General features: G+C 37.0%; 1 protein-coding gene across 1 annotated transcript in view; it reads right to left on the bottom strand.

Annotated features, from left to right (window-relative positions):
* Positions 1-331, bottom strand: part of LOC105979127 (olfactory receptor 10AG1-like) — a 21,635-nt gene extending 21,304 nt beyond the window's left edge. The window contains exon 1 of the mRNA XM_045291101.1: positions 8-331. Within this exon, the coding sequence (XP_045147036.1) occupies positions 8-307 (300 nt within the window). The 5' untranslated portion in view covers positions 308-331. The remainder of the gene's footprint in view (positions 1-7) is intronic.
* Between the last annotated feature and the right edge of the window lie 1,962 nt (positions 332-2,293).

Here is a 2,293-nt window from a genome sequence, read left to right as displayed (position 1 = left end):
AGGCAACTAAGGGAATTCTCCTCCTCTGGGTCCCCAGATCCATCAGCATTCTGGGCAGAGTAACGGATACATAGCACATTTCAAGGAAAGAGAAATTTGCCAGGAAAAAGTACATTGGACTCTGGAGAGCAGGATCCAGTTTGGTTATTAGAAAGATGGTGCCGTTACTCATCAGGATAATAATGTAGATGGTTAAAAACAATCCAAAAAGATACCACTGTAGATGGGGCAAATCAGCAAAACCCAAGAGAACAAATTCTATAAATTCAGTTAGATTTTCTTCTGGTGGTTTATCATGATAATTCATCTGTGGAAAAGAAACATTTCCATGCTTATTTTCATTTTCTTACTTTCCTGTATCTCTGCCTCTTTTTAAATTTGAATTTCAGGATTGAATTTCATCATCACTGCCATTATTTGCATTTTAAGGAAGACACTATATTATGTACATTCCATATCTTCTTGTTAAACTTCAGTAAACTGTGCTGTCAAATATATTGTAAGAGTATTTCATGATGCTCAGTGCAGGCCTGAATAAATAAAGCTATACAGCACTCCACAGAGGCACCAGAACAACTCTTAATTGCCTTCCTCTTGCCACTAGATTGCATTTTAATACATTATGCATCCTGACGTTTTTGTTGAGTCTATGTATTTTATCACTCAAACATTTCAGACTCCATGACATTAATTTTTTTTACCAACATTCATTTTCAATGGTGTTTGTGAATGTTTCACTGTCCCTTCAATTGATCATTTAAAATATAGATTCCTATTTTCCATGTCAAATTAAGTAGCTGGGAAAGAAATTTAGATAATACTTCACTTTACATCGGGAAATAAAGCTGATATATTTTGATAGGGTATATAATGGGCAAGGTAAGAGATTTTCATTTACACAAAAATATACTGGAACATTGGTTCAGTGGTGAAAAATAAATGTTTTCCCTAGCCAAACAGGAGCAGCAGAGAGATCACCCCTCTCGGGTGTTGTAAAGCAAGGATGTTACTTTTAGGACAAAAGGTGTCTGGTCCAAGTCATGGTATTTTCAACCTTGTTATGTATGTGAAAGTTGGACATTGAATAGGAAAGACTAAAGGTGAAGGGATGCATATGAATTACGTTGTCCGAAAAGAATATTGAAAGTAACACAGATTGTAAAAAGAACAAACACATTTGTCTTGGATGATGTACACCTAGGATGCTCCTGAAAGGCAAAGACAATGAGAATTTGTCTCATGTACTTTCGACATATTGTCAGGTGAGACCAGTTCCTAGAGAAGGAAATTCCACTTGGTAAACCAGAGAAGCAGTGAAAGTGTGGAAGCCCTCAACACGCTGCATTGATACTGTGGCTACAACAATGGGCTCAAACATAAGAACCACAGTGAGGATGATGTAGCACTGGGCAGTGTTTTGTTCTATTGGACATAAGGTTGCTATACGTCTAAACCGACTCAATGGCACATAACAATAACAACACGTGACTGTGTATGGGACAGGAGGAAGAAAGTCACTGGTTGTTACAGTATACTGATTATGTTTGGTGAACCCACCGTTGTTTTTGCTGCCCTTCAGAGAACAAAACGTCACATAATTGTTTCTTAACACTTTTCTTTAGATATAAGATATTGAGACTAAGTGTGGATAATTTTACCTGTTGCACATAAGTTGTATCACTGCATGTCAGTTCCTTTTTTCCCCATGTAATTCACTTCTTTTTAAACTTACACTCTTCATGGTTTACTTTAAGATTGATATTAAGCACATACTTATAGTTCTTAAGGTTTAGTTCTTTGATTGTGAGAATTGACTGAGATAAAATCACTTATCTGTCCATTTTCTACAAGTTGATTTTTGGTCGTGGTTCTGTGACTTTAATTATGGGTCACTAAATTCAAGACTTCACAGATTGGCTAACAAAGCTGAGAAAAGCTTGTATTTGGTGGATATTTTGGGCAATTTTTGTGTGGCACATCTATTGTCTTTCATTATTACCAGCCTAAAGACTAGCCAATGAGACGCCTAAAGTAGTCATTTTAAAGAGGCCTTCAAGGCTGTATTTGCCTGGTCATGAAAGTGAGTGTCTTCCTAACTTTCACATCACGGGAGACTGTTGCCTAACCCTGCCTTTCAAGTCTCCATTTTAACGGATTTGTACTTTGTGCACAATGTAGAGTGATGTGTGGTGCCATTGTTTTAAAATGAAAAACTAAACGCCTTGTTACTGGGTCAATTTTGACTCTTAATGACTCTATGGGACCAAGGGCACAATAGGGTTTCACAGGCTGA

The sequence above is a fragment of the Echinops telfairi genome, unplaced genomic scaffold (genome assembly GCF_000313985.2).
Source record: "Echinops telfairi isolate 266 unplaced genomic scaffold, ASM31398v2 ScPeMD7_60;HRSCAF=208, whole genome shotgun sequence".
NCBI classification, from domain to species: domain Eukaryota; kingdom Metazoa; phylum Chordata; class Mammalia; order Afrosoricida; family Tenrecidae; genus Echinops; species Echinops telfairi.
Note: the sequence above shows the minus strand (reverse complement) of the source record. Positions and strands in the feature narration are given on the sequence as shown.